This window comes from Salvia splendens, chromosome 22 (assembly GCF_004379255.2).
Source record: "Salvia splendens isolate huo1 chromosome 22, SspV2, whole genome shotgun sequence".
Taxonomy (NCBI): domain Eukaryota; kingdom Viridiplantae; phylum Streptophyta; class Magnoliopsida; order Lamiales; family Lamiaceae; genus Salvia; species Salvia splendens.
Window position 1 is genome coordinate 22,672,937 of NC_056053.1, and position 16,994 is coordinate 22,689,930.

General features: G+C 36.6%; 2 protein-coding genes across 2 annotated transcripts; one reads left to right on the forward strand and one right to left on the reverse strand.

The window, feature by feature from the left end:
• The first annotated feature begins 161 nt into the window (after window positions 1–161).
• Window positions 162–5,601, forward strand: LOC121786327 (calcium-transporting ATPase 8, plasma membrane-type-like). The gene is made up of 17 exons (XM_042184941.1): window positions 162–299; window positions 841–906; window positions 988–1,086; window positions 1,212–1,322; window positions 1,508–1,678; window positions 2,070–2,129; window positions 2,676–2,840; window positions 2,943–3,059; window positions 3,388–3,486; window positions 3,904–4,041; window positions 4,128–4,228; window positions 4,396–4,441; window positions 4,527–4,661; window positions 4,773–4,880; window positions 4,970–5,061; window positions 5,150–5,250; window positions 5,334–5,601. The coding sequence occupies exons 1-17, from the start codon at window positions 162–164 to the stop codon at window positions 5,336–5,338; spliced, it is 1,752 nt and encodes a 583-aa protein (XP_042040875.1). The 3' UTR covers window positions 5,339–5,601.
• A 919-nt stretch (window positions 5,602–6,520) lies between these two features.
• Window positions 6,521–10,080, reverse strand: LOC121786329 (membrin-11-like). The gene is made up of 4 exons (XM_042184943.1): window positions 9,711–10,080; window positions 7,997–8,117; window positions 7,756–7,902; window positions 6,521–6,962 (listed from the first exon to the last, which is right to left on the reverse strand). Exons 1-4 carry the CDS (start codon window positions 9,983–9,985, stop codon window positions 6,801–6,803), a joined length of 705 nt encoding a protein of 234 aa, XP_042040877.1. The 5' UTR covers window positions 9,986–10,080; the 3' UTR covers window positions 6,521–6,800.
• Window positions 10,081–16,994: the final 6,914 nt, after the last annotated feature.

The window sequence follows — 16,994 nt, forward strand, 5'->3', positions numbered from 1 at the left end:
TTGTGTTGTCTGAATGAGGTGCTTATCATTTTTCTTTTTTTTGTGCTCCTAGTTTTCTTTTGGTTCTGCATTTGTTGGTTGCTTTGGCATTCAGATAATGTAGAAATCTTGGGTATTTGATTTCAATTTGCAACCAATAATCTTTTATCATCCTTGTACAGATGACTGTGGTGGAGGTATCTGCATGTGGAAAGAAAATTGATCCACCTGACAATAAATCACTTCTCCCTTCTAAAGTTTTCTCTCTACTGATTGAGGGCATTGCACAAAACACAACTGGAAGCGTATTTGTGCCTGAAGTATGTTTTAGGGGGTGTTCCTCTGATTGCTTCTATTTATTTACGTTGAATTTCTGAATAGGAATAAAGATGTTACTTAGGTGGAAAACTCATCATAGAATTGCATGTTTGATTCTGATGACATAAAGAAAATCTGTTTTTTTCACTTTCTGACCATTTATTTCGTTGGTTTTCTACTTATCAAGTTTTGGTTCAGAACTCATGAATTCCAGTGTTGTGTAAAGTGTAAACTGTTGTTATCAAAATATTTGTTTGTCATGCATATATAAAGCCTCAACATATGAAATTACTGTGTTTCATGGTATATTTCATTTTTATTACTTTGTAATTGAATTTTGGGTAGACAATCTAAGATCAGTCTTCTGATTGATGAACTATTCTAGAAAACTTGAAGCTGGAGTACAAAGTAAATAAGCATTTGAGGAAGTTGCTTACATCTTTATAGGCTCTTATAAGTATATGTTGTGATAGTTCTACTTTTTTATCCTTTTCTTTTCTCATTGATATATTAGGAGAATCTGATTTAGCTGGTTTTTGTTAGGGTGGTGGAGCTCCGGAACTTTCGGGATCACCAACTGAAAAGGCAATTCTGCAGTGGGGAGTAAATGTAGTGCAACAAAAACTTTTTTTGGCTTTATAGCAGTGTCTTGTTCTATATGCCAATTTAATTTCTCTTGTTTTTCTGCAGCTTGGAATGGATTTTCTTTCTGTTCGTTTAGATTCAGTTATTATTCATGCCTTTCCATTTAACTCAGAGAAGAAGCGAGGTGGTGTCGCACTAAAAGTGGTAATTCAAAAGTTTGCTTTGGTGATGTATTTTAGGTTGTGTTACCCTCTTGCCTTCTTGCAAATAATTCTGGATGGACTTTCTTCAGTTTTCTTTTTTGTGAATTAATATGGGTGCCTTGGCAGTCTGATTCTGAAGTTCACGTGCACTGGAAAGGGGCTGCAGAAATAGTACTTGCGTGCTGCACAAGTTACATAGATACGGATGACCATGTGGTGCCGCTTGACGAAGAAAAGGTGTGTATGGGAAATAATTTTTCTAGCTTCTCTTTCTGGTACTGCTAAATTATTAATTTTATGCTGTTTATGAAGAATTTGTGAATTTTTTTAAGAGTATAATTCAATAATAGACATATTTTTAAGTATTAGGATATTCTAAGTTTGGTTTTAGCTGTGAAATGACATTTTTGTTTTAACTGTAGTTATCATCTTATAAGAAAGCGATTGAAGATATGGCTGTAGAGAGCTTGCGTTGTGTGGCCATTGCCTACAGGCCATATGATGCAAAGAGTGTTCCATCCGTTGCCGCAGAACTCGAAAATTGGCAATTACCTGAGTCGGACCTTATTTTGCTGGCCATTGTCGGTATCAAGGTGCTTGTTTCTACTTCTTCCTTAACTGCTGCATGTTAATTTTTCACAAGTTTCTCTGTATGTTATATTTGTATCTTCTTTTATGAAACTAATTTGTCTTCCACTTTTTTGTAATTTTGGAAATTACATGCCCATTTGCATCACGAATGAAAAGCTTTCTATCAGTCATAAACATTGTCTCAATTTTTTGCAATTAGCAGTCTAGACAAAAATGTGCTATCTTTCTATATTAACATTATAGGTTTCTTTACAACAATTTATTCTGGTTGACATCAATGTTGAGTGTCCTGACAATTATTAGGATCACATATGCCAGATTTCTCAGTTTCATGTATTGTGGATCCCAAATGATTGATGATTGGTAATAAGCGTAATAATACTTTTGATATAGGATCCTTGCCGACCAGGTGTAAAAGATGCTGTCCAGTTGTGCACTAATGCAGGTGTTAAGGTATGTGCATTTATTACCTCACTTCCTCTGGCCCACTAGGAAATATGGGTTTTGTGGTCTATGCTATGTTAATCTAAATTGATAATGTTTGTGAAAAGATGTAGTAAAATTCTAGTAAAAAAATTATATGAAGATACTAAATGATATTCCTAAATCCACAAATAAAATTCCTTCACTTCCAAACCTAAGCAATTATTTCACAAGTGTTAATTTAAGATAATGTGATATTACAATTATGTGAAAGAATCAAATCTTGATTCTCAACACTTTGTATTGTTCAAAATTTCAAATATATCATTCTTAAAAAATTATTACCCACCCAATCATCCTCCCAAGTCTGAAAATCTCAATTTGTTTCTGTTAACACCTCTGATGATGTTCTTGACTGATTAATGAAAACCATTATGAAATTTGAATATATATTTTATTGAAAAGTAGGTTCCAAGGCAATGGGTGTATATACTTTTTTTTTCTTTATTCGGCACCAGACATTTTGTTTTTCTTAATCATGCAGTAATTTTGTTTCTTGGTCTATCGATTTTCTAGGTGCGCATGGTCACTGGTGACAATCTTCAAACAGCTAAAGCAATTGCCTTAGAGTGTGGTATATTAAGCTCTGGTACAGATGCAACTGAGCCTAACATTATTGAAGGAAAGACATTCCGCACCCTTACGGAATCACAGAGATTAGATATCGCTGATAAGATTTCGGTATGGAATGATGATTGACAGACTCTTGATATCTTAGTTTGTGTGTAACTCAGCTAGTTGTTGATGGGTAATAATGACTTTGCATTACCGTTTTGCACATAGGTGATGGGAAGGTCGTCACCAAATGACAAACTCCTGCTTGTTCAAGCATTAAGAAAGAGGGGACATGTAGTTGCTGTTACTGGAGATGGTACGAACGATGCTCCTGCACTACATGAGGTCTGGTACTTCACTTGTTTAGAATATGTGGCTATATCATGTATAGTTGGTGCAGAGGGCAATGACTTATGCCTGCATGTTTTCATCCATATTCTCCCAGATACCAAAATCTCTTATGATACAATAAGTAGGTTTTTCTATCTCTAGAATTGTATCAATTGTGAATTAGTTGGCGCAATGTGTTATAAAGATTGTGGAAGAGTAGTGTTATCTGAACTGAACTTGCTTTTTTCCACTTTCCTAGAAGTAAACAGTTGGGGATGTGGTGTTACGGTCGTTGAGCTTCTACAGCTAATATGATTAAATTTGCAATTTTTTAATGGTGTAGGCTGATATTGGTCTTGCAATGGGTATCCAAGGCACAGAAGTTGCAAAAGAGAGTTCAGATATCATTATATTGGATGACAATTTTTCTTCTGTTGTGAAGGTTAGTTATCTAATTTTTGTTACTTAATAGTTTCGCCATGCTGGTCTCATGCACTGAACTCTATGGAGACGTGTGTGAATTTTTGTACTTCTATTGGAGAGCTCACCTTCTAATAATGTGGTTATGGTCTTTGCCATGTGATTTTCAGTTTTCCATGAAATTTTGGCTGTAATTCTGAATCTCAGATGTTTTCGGTGGTGCCAGTGTCTTCTGTTTTGATGTTTTGGTTGTCTTCAAATTTAATTGAAATCGTATGATTCATTTCAAATCAGCATTATCTAGAATTTTTTCTTAACATAATATGAATATAAATCATGAAAAATGAATGAGCCTGTAGCAAGTTTCTTCTGACAGTCTAAATAGCCACGAGTCATGAAATTTTGTACTACTCGAGAGCTTACACTTTTGTCACTGTAGGTTGTCCGATGGGGAAGATCTGTTTACGCCAATATTCAGAAATTCATACAGTTTCAACTTACGGTTAATGTTGCTGCTTTGATTATCAATGTTGTTGCTGCAGTTTCTGTTGGCAATGTTCCACTGAATGCTGTGCAGGTGTGTAGCCTCTCTTTCCTGTGTGGGATATGCTCAAGTTGCTATAATTCTTGTATAAAGATTGGTTCATTTTTTCGGGTATTCAGCTTCTCTGGGTGAACCTTATCATGGACACATTAGGAGCACTTGCGCTAGCCACTGAGCCTCCTACTGATCATCTCATGCGTAGAGCACCTGTTGGTAGAAGGTCAGATTTCTGCAAGTCATTCACAGATTTGATGCTCTCGTTTTCCATAATTGCTACTATTTTTCTCCTTATGTTAAATGATTTGGCCTCATTATTTTCTTTGATATCAATTTCTGCTCCTATTACTGATTGATTATATTTTGACAATGAAATTGTTGGTATTCTAGGGAACCCCTTATAACGAATATCATGTGGAGGAATTTGTTAATACAGGTATGTCTTGTATTATGATAACCTTGTGAAATTGCTTTTCACAGCTGAAACTGAATAGTCTCATTTTATTTCCCACTAATTGTAGGCTTCATATCAAGTCACTGTGCTCTTAATCCTCAATTTCCGGGGAAGGGATATCCTGAATCTGCAGAACGATGACAAAGATCACGCTTTCCGAGTGAATAATACACTAATATTCAACGCATTTGTCTTCTGTCAGGTAAGAGCTACATTAATGATTATATATCTCTTGATCATGCTGCATGAGTGATGTGAGGATGCATAGCTTTTTTGATGTTTGCCTGTGATCTCTTTACATCTTTCTCTATAGGTATTCAATGAATTTAACGCTCGAAAGCCAGATGAGGTGAATGTGTTTAAAGGTGTCACTAAAAACCGTCTGTTCATGGGAATAATCGGCCTTGAAGTAGTGCTTCAGGTACTCATTTATTATACTACACCATGGCTAATATGTATTGTCTAGTTTATTCATTTGCAACTCCTTATATTTCCACATTTCGTTTCTAGGTTATCATAATCTTTTTCCTGGGGAAGTTTGCCACCACTGTTCGGCTGAGCTGGAAACTGTGGCTTGTGTCAATTGCTCTCGGTATTATCAGGTTCGTAGTTATCAGATTCTCTCTTTTCTATCAGTCGACAGTGCAGAATCAGTCATATTTATATGGTTTGTTTGTGGGAAATCACCAGCTGGCCTCTTGCTGCTATCGGAAAACTAATTCCTGTCCCCGAGAAGCCCATTGCTGAATTCTTTACGAAGAAAATCCGTAGAGAGAGAAACTCTGATGATGGTAATTTTACTTACAGAAATTGCTTTCGTCCCAGGTATTGATGATGGTTGTTGGTTAATCTTCGTCGTTTATTGTTTTTGCAGGTTAAGATTTGGTTTCGGGTTTATGGCAGTATAGGCTAACATTTGCATAGAAAAGAGAAATACTAACAAGAATATAGAGGCAAGGTAGAGGAGGTTGGTTTCATGTTATGGTTTCTGTTTCCACATCAACTGGAGTTATTCTTTTAATGCCTCGACACTTTCTAAAGTCTTATTTCCGGATATTATTGTAAATTAGCTATTTGATTTCTCTATCACATTGTGTTTTTGGCAATTGGGTTTTATTATCTAGAAAAACATATGTTTATTATCTTTCAGATCACTTTTTGATTTGGAAAATGAAATTGTTGAACATTACTGAAGTAGGTTTATGGATTTGAAGGTGCTGTGTTTTCTAAAGTCCAAATTTGGTTCCAAATATTTGTGCAAAAAACTTTTGATTGTAAATGTTAAAGTGTGTTGGCTTCTCATCATAGATAATGTGTTTTGATTCATATTTAATGATTTTGTTAAAAAAAATGACAATCAACAATGTTTTCATTTTACTAATGAGTTAAATGTAGGTCAAAATATATTCTCTAAGACTAAATGCTAACACAATTAATATGTAGGACCAAATAAATTTTTTCGTACAATATATTGTTCAAGACTAAGATACTTAATATGTAAGATTATATTTTTTTTCATGTAAATGTACGAAATCAATTTGAGACTAGTCTTTAATTAACTAATTAGAAAAAGAGATATACTGACAATATGGTATGCCTAAAAATAAGACCAAATGTATTTTACGCTTTGTCAATAATTATTACATGAATAATATTAATTTATTCAGCAACCATGATAATAACACAGAGATACTACTTTCTATTGATAAGTGAGTAGGTAAAAAGATGGGAGTAAATGAAAATTAATAAACAGTAGCAGAGGTGTAATATGTCAAGTGGATAAAATAAAGTCAGAGAGAGAAATAAGTAAGAGATATTAAAGTACAAGAGAAAATTTGTGCTCCACTTTTTGTCAAAAATAGAAATATTTTTAGTACTATTATATTGGAATATTCCAAAAAGAAATGTAACTCTATTAACGCGGAACAATGTTGCAAGAATAGACACATCCGTATGAAGTTAATTTATATCTAAATTAATACTATGAACAAGTTCCAAAATAATCAGACTGCTATTTCATATCTTGGTTTCTTGAAAAAAACTTTTCCGCTGAATCTAAACTTAATAGCAAAAGTGCTTTGACTATATTAATTTCCCAGAAACAGAACAAATTTCATGAGATTTCGCTACGGAAATGTCAAACTATCTTCTTTTACATGCGAATGATTGGATTCTTACACTAATTACAAATCTTAATTCTCGTCTGTATTAAACCGTCGTGCCTAATAATGCTTTCAGTTATAATTTTCAATTCATAGTAAGAAGAGCATCCAAAAATATGTACGAGAAGGCTGTATACATGCCGGTACTAACTTGTTGAGCCAGAATGAGAGTATTTCAGTCATCTCGTCCACCTCCAGAACATGACAACGATGATGATAGTTACAGTCATGCCAGCATACTTAATCCATTTGTCAAAACGGCTCCGCCTCTCAATGAGCCTCAGTAGGGAGTTTGATAGCCCCAAAGTGTTGAGAACATCCAGTGCTTTCCTTTGAGCCCTCTGCATCGATGGAAAAGCCATAAAATGTTAGCTTGGATTCAGTAGAAGAAGATAAATAAACAGTTCTAATGACTTCGCCTTCTGCGACTTGATTACTCAAGGTAGTACTTGGTTTGAGAGATTGTGAGGCAGCTGTTATAAACTCGAGAGCCATATCTAAACGATTATGCTACTCCTTACTAAATAATGCGAAAGAAAGATCAAATTCATCCTATTTATGCAATCAAAGTTATAATGTTTATATTCAGATCCAATATATACTATTGAGTTTAAGTTTTTTTGGTTGGATTAAGCTTGTTCAGGATCCCAAACCAATCTTGAGCTTTTTTGCTCAAGCTCAGTATAATAGTAAACAAACAATCTTTAGTTTTTAGCGCTCAACTTGACTCAATTCAGTACACCCTACATATAATAATCAGTTACAAGTCATTATACAAGAATGCAATATTCTGATAAGGTTAAAGCCCAATCTGTCACTAAGAGCTGCTATAAATGCAACAGCTTGACCACATAAAGTCGGGATTTTCAGCAACTAACTACTATTGAGGTAGATCACAATAGGATTATGTAACTTCCACACTAATCCTTTTAACTTTTTTCATTCTATTTCCAGTAGGATAAGGATTAACTTGTATGTGCAGGTAGTCGGCATCTTCACATACTGTATCATTGAAATGCACTTACTTTAGATTTTCCAAAATTGGGTAACTTTATGCAAGTTCTTTAGCCATACAGAGTGTTTTATTATAGCACCACAAAACTTACAAGACAGATTATACTTTTGCATGGTTACCTTTAAGTGGTCCCTTTGTTCGCTATACTTGGAAAGTATAGCAACACCTGTTGCAAAGCTGTCCTCTAGTAATCTAGAAGATCTACGGACTGACTCCGCTGCTTGCGACTCCTCATCAAAGATTCTCAGAACATGTGCATCTCCACTCTGAAACAAGTGGAGCATTCAAACATATAACTTTCCATAACTCAAACAAACATAAAAAAAATAAGAATTCTTTAAACTGAGATAGAGGCAATACAGGTCTTCTAAATAATTCAGCTCTCTCTTGGGCTTCTTGTACTCGTTTCTGATGCCTCGATGTGTACCTATCCAGACTAGCTCTGAATGACTCAGCCTCCTCGCTGACTTGTTCTACCTTTCTGCATTACAAATCAAAGTAAACTAATTTCTTCATACCAAGAACAAGATCTCACAAAAAATACAAATCATACATCTGGTAGCCAAGTTCAAAGAATACTCCCACTCCCTATGTCCCAAGGAGTGTGGTCTTATTGCCATTTTCGCCAGTCCACCAAGACAGTGGCGTTTACAGTATAGGACATAACCCTTTATATCTTTTCCATCATTCACATGCAATATTTTAAAAAAAACTCACCACTTACTTAGTCTTTAGAGGAACCCAAAACTCTAAACCAATATTTATCAAACACTTAATACCCCTAGTAGGACCTATCTCCACATAAATTACATCTCCCAATATCTTTCTTAAAACATGAGTCGTCTCCTCTGCACCACACTCTTTGCGTAATTCCTGATTCCAGAAAACCCAAAAACAAAGACGATGGTCATTGAATCAGACAGATAAGTGTTACTATCAGCTTCTTCTCTATATTCTTGCTCCCATTTGAGAGGTACGTACCATCATTAGCAAGAAAAGTTCCAGTACGACATTATTACACATTGGTTCTATAACTGATTCATAACTAGAAAAGTTTCTCCAGCACTTTACAATTCACAATGTGTTGGGTTAGATCCTTTCCTAGTTTCATCTTGCCATTACAAAGTGCTTGGATGATCTTATTAGGCAGAACCAGCATCATTTGGCCAATATTATATTAATCCATGAATATTGTCACTAAGGTAGGGTATATAATTGTTAAAACGTTTTCTATTCTTTCCTTTTTCTATGTTTCTGACCAACATGTGCAGTAATTAAATGAAACACAACTCAAATCATCACCTAAACAATTTGTGCTACATATTCTTTCTATCAATTCTTTAGCTATCATCTTCTTTACATTTAACTAATATTCTGGCCTAAAACCGCCTCCCCACATGTGTTTAATAAACTTTTTGTCATAAAATAAGAACTAAGTGGTCAGAAATGAGACAACACAGGCAGATGCCTCAGCACAGAGAATGGGATAGAAATGCCCGTTTCTTTAGCATTGCATTTGCCAAAGATTAACATCTTCTAAGTGGCTACTTTGTTAAAGTAATTCAATAAGATTTACAGCATAAATTTATCTGCATGAACAACATTCCTATAATGAACACTCAGATACGCGTGTTTTTGTTAACACAACTGATTTACACAAACTCAGATCAGATCAATAGTCATTGTAAATCTCAATCTCTATTATTTCACAAAATTATAAGGAGGATGATAAAATCAATTCAACCAGCATTATTGCAGATCAGCGACTTCTAAACTCCTTAAGCACTCTGATCATCATCGGGATTACAAAACCATTTCAAACAACACATTTAAGATAATTAATCAAATTCAGGGCTGATTTCGCGTACGCGAATGCATATTTCATTGAGAAACCCATTCAAACAACATATTAAGAGATTAAGCAAATCCAGGCCTGAATTGGCGTATAGGAATGCATATTTCAAATACAAAACCATTCAAACAACGTAATTAAGATAATTAAGCAAATCCAGGCCTGAATTGGCGTACACGAATACATATTTCGGGAATTAGATTTGCAGAGATAGGGAAAGACCTTTTCCAGATATCTCGCTGAGGCTTGGAGGGTATGGAGCGCCAGAGGCGATCCATTTCAGCGCAGAGCGACTGGATCTGGTTAATATCTCTTCGAATCAGAGTAGATTGATCATCGGAAGACCCTGCGACGACGGCGCTCGACGATGAAAGCGAAGAGGAGGATGTTGAGGTAAAATCGAGACGCTCGAGCCTCTCCAAAGCATCTCTGATCTTCAATGAGAGCCGCTTGGAGCTAGAGTAGAGCTCCGATAGATTTCCGCCGCCGCCTTCCATTGCCGTCGCCGCCTTCTCAGATACGTTTCTGCCTTCTTCGAATCGGAATTCAATTCCTTCAAGTAAGCGTGTATTTTGCCTCTAAAAATAGTTGGAAATGAAGTTAGATATTGATTTTTATATTTTTATATTTTTATATTTTTTTACTAATGCCGGTATTAATAAAATGGAATTGATTGAAATTTGACTGAATATCCAATATATTTTGCTGACGCTGTAATGAGACAATTCAAAAAATAGTTACAAATATGATTTAATTAATTATTTTTAAATTACGGGACAAATCAGAAATTTACCAAATTTTATTGTTGTTGTTTTACTATTTGCCCTAAAATTAACTCCGTAATAGTATATTATTATCTCTGTTCCAATAAATATGGACATTTGTTTTTTGGCACGAGATTTTATATAGTGTTGTTTTATTAGTTAAAGAAAAGAGATTAAAGTAAGAGAGAGAAAAGTAATGATAAAGTTATTTCTATATTAAGAAACGTACTCCCTCCATTTTTTTAAATATAAACATTTGAAATGGCACGAGTTTTAATGCACAATCGGTAAAGTAAGTGAGAAAAATTGGTAAAGTAAGAGAGAGGAAAAGAAAAATGAGTAAAGTAAACAATTATTATAAAATTTCGACGCCAATACGGAGAAAATGCAACCACTTTATTTTAAAAAAATCATACTTCATTAAAAAAAATACATAATTACTAAAAAAAAATACATTATTATAAAAATAAAAATCGGCTTCTCACTCCTCGAATTCCTCGTCGCCAGTCCTCTTGTGCCGCCGCCCACCTCGTCGTCATCGTCCGACATCCCGTCGAACCCCAAATCGCGGTGCATACTGTCGAGGAGGAGCTTAAGCTTCCGCTTGTAATGGGGGTCGATCACTTGGCACCATTCAACCATCGCACATAACAAGGTTTCATGTGCGGCGATGCGGGCGAATGAGGGGTTCTCGGGATCGTTTTGGGGGGGGTGCTGCCGATTGAGCCTCGGCGGATCCGCTAGTGCTTCCCCTCGACATTCGCGCCGTGGACTTTTGCCCAACCGGGCGACGGCGGCAGGCCAACGATGTGGGTGTGGGGAACTCTGCCTCAGCGGGGGGAGTTCCGCGGAACCAGCACTGCTACTGTACTCTCCGGAGGCGATGATCTTCGTCCGCTTCGGCCAGCCAAATTCAACACCCGCAGTGAACTTGGACGAAGACTGCACCACAAGAAACACCGGCCAATACTTGAATTCCCCAAAGCCCTTCTCAGCGTCGGGGAACTGCTGATGAGCTAGCAGCTTCACATCCTCGGCAGACATGTCGCTGGTTGCCGAGCGGAGGTTGTTTGTGTAAATGACGGCAAATCGGCTGAGCTGCCTCTTCAACCGTTCCCACTATTTCTGGCATTGCTCCGCGTTGTGCGCCTTCCCCCCTTGCGGTTTGAATTGGAGGTAGCTTTGGCTAATGCGTCACCACATCCGGTCGATGTGCTGGTTCGCCCTGACGTATAGATCCTCCACTACACTGATCCACGTCTTCGCCAGCGCGACGCACTCGTCCATGTTCCAGACGGTCCTCTTGTTCCCGCTGGATCCCTCCCCCACCTCGCCTCCGTACACCGGGACGCCCCTTCCCCTACCCCTCATTCGCCAGGTCCTCACTGCCCTCCCCGTCGCCGGTGGTGCGCTGACGGGAGTATCCCGGACCGGAGAAAGCCCCAACTCCTCAAACGAGAACGTGTCGACGCCAGCGAACTGAGTCTCGAGAGGAGAGCTCGTCGGGTTGTCCGTCGACAGTAAATCCATACAGGGCCGATAGACGTTGTCCACCGGTGATTGGGAGACCCCCTGTCTACTCTCCCCCGCAGCGACAGGCGACCCATGCATCTGGGGCATCATCCCCGGCATCTGGGGCATCATCTCATACCACTGCGGGTACATGTTGTAGTACCCGGGCATCATTCCCGGTGGCATTTGAGACTGGGGCATCATCCCCGGCATTTGAGGCATCGCAGCGGACATCGGCGTACTCCCGCCGATGGGAAAATGGGGCGCCGGTGACTCGCTCGAGGCGGGGGAATCGCTGTCGTGGTGCTCCGTTGTTGATTCGAAAGAAAGGTATTTTTAGAGAGAGAGAGAAACATGTTAATACAAGTGGTGCAAATGAAATGAAGTTCAACGGGATGTATATATAGGAACCGGAAAAAAAATTAATGAAAAAAGCGGAATTCCGCGGGCGTCAACGCAATGGCGGATGTCAGCACGAAATTCTCCGCGGAATTCCGCGGAACGTTGCGGAACTGCTAATTCCTTCACGGAATTCTGTATCTGTGCCTGGAACGCGCAATGACGGACGTCCGCCACGGAATTCCCGCACGCCGGTGGGAATTCCGCGTGGACGTCCGCCATTGCTGATGCTCTAAGAATTGTGGGGTGATTAGATTATCATATCAATGATACAAAGATCATTAGATCACTCAAATGGATGATCACGGTGTAAATCGATTTATTTATGAGAATCACAGGCTTAATCAGTGGCGGACTCAGGGGGTGCAGGAGGGGTGCAGGAGGGGGTGACCGCCCCTCCCTGCTGATCCTCTATCATGGACCCGGACGTGATTTTTCCATTGTCGCCCCCTTTGATAGCTTCCGATGTCGCCCCTCCCCCCTCCAATAGCTTTCAATAAAGTTTTATTTTGTCCCTTCCATTTTAGAATCCTGGATTTGCCACCACTGGGCTTAGTCATGTAAAATAAAGTATTTGATTAAGTTTGATTATTTATTAATCGTTCGTGTTTTATTTTTGTCTTGTGTTATCTTTGCTGCTTTCGTGCTCATAATCTCTCCGTTTTTTGCCTCTAATTGTTCGATGTCATTACGTCATTTTTTTATTGTCGTACGTTGTTTTGCTACGAATATTTGATATCTATATTTGATTTGAGCATTTAAAATAAAAAAAAAAATCAAATCATTGGACCTTAAATTTTAAGAGATGTGTGAATTTTATGGGCCTGGCTTCTGCAATTTTTGTTTTCTCTTGTGTGGTAGTACTTTTCAAAATCAAACTATTTGAACCTTCCACAAATGCATAACTAATTATACAAGAATCTAATTTTATAGATCTTTGATGAATAAATACAAAAGGTATGTAACTTGCCTCATGTTGAATGTAAATAATGCAAATTATGGACAACATATCTACCAAAAATAGAACCAAAAACAAAAGAAAACCTAATAAAATTCTATAAGAATTCAATGAAAAAAACACAATTAAATTTAATCACTATCGCTGCTACTACTTCCTTCTTCTTCCTCATCTCCTCCTCCGCCCTCGCCTCCGAGTATTAAAGCAATAGCCATTTCAAGAAACACGCCAAAGACGCCGGCCGCGGCGCAAAGTTTCTTCTTCCTTTTCTTTTTCTTCTTCTTTTTCTTTTTCTTCTCCATTTCTGCAATCATATTCTTGTCCTTCACATCCTCACCTCCATGGAACTCACCCTTGTGCTTCTTCTCTTCTTTTTCATGTGACATTTTTCTAGCTTTCTATCTTTTAATTACTAATCTTCACCCAAAATGGATACATGCATTTTAGTTTTTATAGGGAATGGTAGTGAAAAAAAGTCCTAAATATAGGTGAAATTTTACGTATTATTAGGATTTCTTGTCAATTATATTATGAATATTAGCCCTTCATTTGTAGGGAAGTAATGTGTCATGTTTAGAGTCTCTCTTTTGTTTTTGATGCGTTTATTCTTTTCTCACGTACGGTTCTGAAAAAACTAACGTTAATCTTGAAATTGGTATAAATGTGAATTTTATAGTGGTATGTGAAAAATGATTTTATTAAAATTTAAAACTTAAAAGAGACATTAGGTACCAAATTTGGACACAATAAAATACGTACTCATTTAGTCATTTTTTATTATTTATTTTTACATTTATAAATAATCATATATACAGATAGAATTCTTTAAAAGTTCCCAAACGATTGAGACTCAATGTAGTATTATTATTTAATTATTTGTGTGTGACAAAAAAAACGCTCAATTCGAGATGTCAAATGTCGAGAGGTCTAGTTTTTGCGGTACATGCATTAATTTGATTATTTTGAGTGTAACTTTTACTTGATATACTTATTTTTAATTATTTTTGTTATTTACTAGTATATTATTATTTACTAGTAGTATTTCGGATTTTTATTGTAACTTTTGTATTTAATTATTATAATACCGCATATTTGCGTATTTAAATTTGTACAAATTTGAATGGACTTGGATGGATAATCGTGGGTATTACCATTTACTAAATTAATTTGAAATTGATAAAGTTATTTGTTGATTGAATTGAGTATGAGTAACAGAGGTAGAGTAAACAAAATTTTAATGGATTCCAATTTGGAAAATGCGTGATGAATAGATATTTGCCGTCCCTACACTCAATGTCTCAATCTATCATAAAATGACGTGCTAAGCTTTATATAATTAGTCCCAATTTCGAGTTTAGATAGTTGAAGTTGATACGTGCCTAACAATAATTAATATATTTAATAACCACTATTGACTATTGAGTTAGTGGTAAGATGATGGGTTGGTAAGCTTCTCATGACAACAACTCAACAAGTATGTGTACTTGGTTTTGTGGTCGTTGATATTTCAACAACAAAATAAAAATTAAAAACAAAAGGTTGTTGGCTTGAAATCATATTCCAATATTATGGTATAGCTTAGTTAGAAAATACTATATGGTTGAGACTAAAAGCAACGTGGGACTTGAAGGACACAACCTGACCCATTTTGGATTTTTACATCCAACATTTACAATTAGTTAAAAAATAAGGTATTTCGTCTTTATTTGTTTTTTGTCACTTTTGATCTCCTTAATTTGTTATGTGTCGAGTCGTAACTTACCAATTGAGTTGTGTTTCATTGTCTAGACGATAGTAGTAACTTGGCTAGGTATATGGTCTACAAACTTTAACGATCATTCGACATATCCTACTAGCTAGATAAATATGGTCTAATTTCGGAGTTCAAGAATTAGTTCGAATCTATATTAAATATTAAAGCATACGTAAACTAGTGGGGCACGACTTCTCCACTCCCAAACCATCATCACATTTTATGTTTAGTAAAATTACACTCATTTTCAACACATGGGATCCCCTGTCCAATTAGGTCGATTAAATATAAGAATAATTAAGAAACATCTTTCATAGTTTGAGGCTTCGACCTATAAAATTTCAATAAATCTATGTTGTATGTATATTCCATATATAGCACAATGTCAACTGGCAGTCCGATTGTTACGTCGTGTTGTCACACGACAATATTTTAAGAGTAAAATTTAAGCACATTCTCTTACACAAAATGAAGAAAAAATTGAATAAAGTTGTTCACCAAGTCCCACGTAAAGCAACATTTCAACATTTCATATAAAAAAAATAAAAAAAATTTGGGATGTCAATTTCTTATTGTTGCAAATTTTACATGTCACGTTTTCACTGTAGTCATTCGATATTTGGTAGGTCGGATTTTTCCCTATTATCTGAAGTAATAATTTTCTTTCATAATATGTTATTAGTGGAGTATTAAACTTTCCCATTATAAAAGATACTTCAATAATTTATTTATATTCAGAATGAGTTTTAACTCTAGTGTATCATATAAATAATCCTTTTGATTTATAAAGTTAAGATATGATGTAGATTTAATAACTATATTTTGAATTTAAAAGATTTTATTTAACCAAATTAGAAAATGAAACAAACTAATGGTTATTATCAAAGCAAAAATATATGTATGGAAAATCGTGTGAAAAAATACCAATAAAATTTGCTGCGTAAGGAAGTGGTCCCATTAAGATAGGGGCAACTTCGGTAGTTGAAATAATATTGGGGTAAATATACTAGTGGTCCTAGGCATGCACAAGGGTCGAAAACCGCCGGTTCAGGGTCATGAACCGGTGGTTCAAGGGTCGGGGAATGTATGAACCTGAACCGGCCCGTCTAGCTCCCGGCGGTTCCGGTTCCGGTTCAAAAAACCGGCGGATTACGGGGCGGTTCAAAACCGCCGGATTTCGGCTTGAACCGCCGGTTCCGGGCCGGTTCGACGGTTCGACGAATTTTTTTTTTTTTTTTTTTTTGCATTTTTCAACTTTTCAATTTTAATCAACTTACATTACACTTTTCAAGTTTGTTTTTTTATGAAATGTGAGTAAATAAAATTGAAAAAAATACGGATAAAGTTGCAATTTTATTGAAATTGCATGTTTACAAATTACACGTTACAAGTTACAACAATTACAAATTGAAAACATATGGCGGTCTTGAAGTCTTAAACAAAATTTAAATACAAATGAGACTACTAGTGAAGAACTAATTACAAATGACAAGAAACGATGTTGAAGTTCTTAAACGTATAAGTGTATTATATATATACTCTTAACCGGCGAAGAAGATCTTTCTACATAACTAAATTAAGGACACCTTTAGCAATTCAACTTTAAATGTTGAGTTTCGTCTAACAATCAACAAATATAGTAGAATTGTCAAAAGTTTCCCTCATTTAGCCGTATAGAGAAATATACTTCATCGACTAGAGTATATACAAATACAATTATGTAATTGTTTTTGCATATACAAAAACATATGGCGGTTCAACCCTAAACCGGCGGGTTGTCCATGGTTTCCGTCAGAAAACCGCCGGTTTTTGACCGAAAACCGGCGGTTTAAAACCGGTTTTGCAGGCCTACACACTGACCCTACGGCCTAGCCTCTGAAAAGTTGCCGGAACCGTCAGAAACCGGCTCCCGAACCGGCGGTTTACCCCGACAAACCGGCGGTTTACCCCTCAAACCGGCGGTTTACCCCGCGAACCGCCGGTTCCAACGGCTATACTAAACCCCTACGCGAACCCTACGAACCCCTAACCTACGAAACATTATTTAACCCTTTGAACCGGCGGTTCGAACCGCCGAACCGCCGGTTCAGGTTCAATATATTGCCGAACCTGAACCGGCC

Bases quoted from the DNA above. Each gene is read 5' to 3' on its own strand.
- LOC121786329 (XM_042184943.1), bottom strand. From the start codon at position 9,985: ATGGAAGGCGGCGGCGGAAATCTATCGGAGCTCTACTCTAGCTCCAAG. The intron at 8,118-9,710 runs GTCTTTCCCTAT...TTTGTAATGCAG, and splicing joins CAGCGAGATATCTGGAAAAG to AAAGGTAGAACAAGTCAGCG. The intron at 7,903-7,996 runs GTATTGCCTCTA...CACTTGTTTCAG, and splicing joins CTGAATTATTTAGAAGACCT to AGTGGAGATGCACATGTTCT.
- LOC121786327 (XM_042184941.1), top strand. From the start codon at position 162: ATGACTGTGGTGGAGGTATCTGCATGTGGAAAGAAAATTGATCCACCT. The intron at 2,130-2,675 runs GTATGTGCATTT...TCGATTTTCTAG, and splicing joins GCACTAATGCAGGTGTTAAG to GTGCGCATGGTCACTGGTGA. The intron at 3,060-3,387 runs GTCTGGTACTTC...TTAATGGTGTAG, and splicing joins ATGCTCCTGCACTACATGAG to GCTGATATTGGTCTTGCAAT.